This window comes from Eurypyga helias, unplaced genomic scaffold (genome assembly GCF_000690775.1).
Source record: "Eurypyga helias isolate BGI_N326 unplaced genomic scaffold, ASM69077v1 scaffold22946, whole genome shotgun sequence".
Classification (NCBI taxonomy): Eukaryota; Metazoa; Chordata; class Aves; order Eurypygiformes; family Eurypygidae; genus Eurypyga; species Eurypyga helias.
In genome coordinates this window covers 824-1,239 of record NW_010257551.1, presented here as the reverse complement: position 1 = coordinate 1,239, position 416 = coordinate 824, and the positions used below count along the sequence as shown (strand labels likewise).

At 59.6% G+C, this 416-nt stretch overlaps 1 protein-coding gene across 1 annotated transcript in view; it reads right to left on the bottom strand.

Moving 5' to 3' along the window:
• Window positions 1–68: 68 nt before the first annotated feature.
• LOC104511443 (interferon-like) overlaps window positions 69–416 on the bottom strand; it is a 651-nt gene continuing 303 nt past the window's right edge. The window contains 2 exon segments of the mRNA XM_010154063.1: window positions 69–197; window positions 199–408. Coding sequence (XP_010152365.1) covers window positions 69–197; window positions 199–408 — 339 coding nt within the window.

Below are 416 nucleotides of genomic sequence, written 5' to 3'. Positions count from 1 at the left end.
CATTCCCATTGGCATAGAGTCCTGGCTGGAAACGGATGAACAGTGCTGAGAACTCCCAGACTGTGCTGCTACGACCTATGCTCGACCTGTGGCTGCCGGCGTTGCCTGGAAATGGGCATTTGGCTTGTGAGGTTTTGGTGGAGGGCAGGAGTGTCTTGTCTCTTCATCTGCCGCATGAGTGTGTCCATGTGCTGGAAAGCAGACGTGAGCTTGGAGGCGGACGTGGTCCCAGGCGCAGGCGCTGTGGTTGTGGGTGCGGAGGAAGTCCTGGATGTCCCTGAAGTATTTGTTGATGCTGAGCACCAGGCTGCGGGGCCCTTGCCGTTTGAGGAGTGTGCCGTGTGCCGGCAGGCACTGTTCCAAGTGGTGGATGTGGTGCTGGAGGAGGGTGAGGAGCTGGTGGCGTGCCTGTGCGG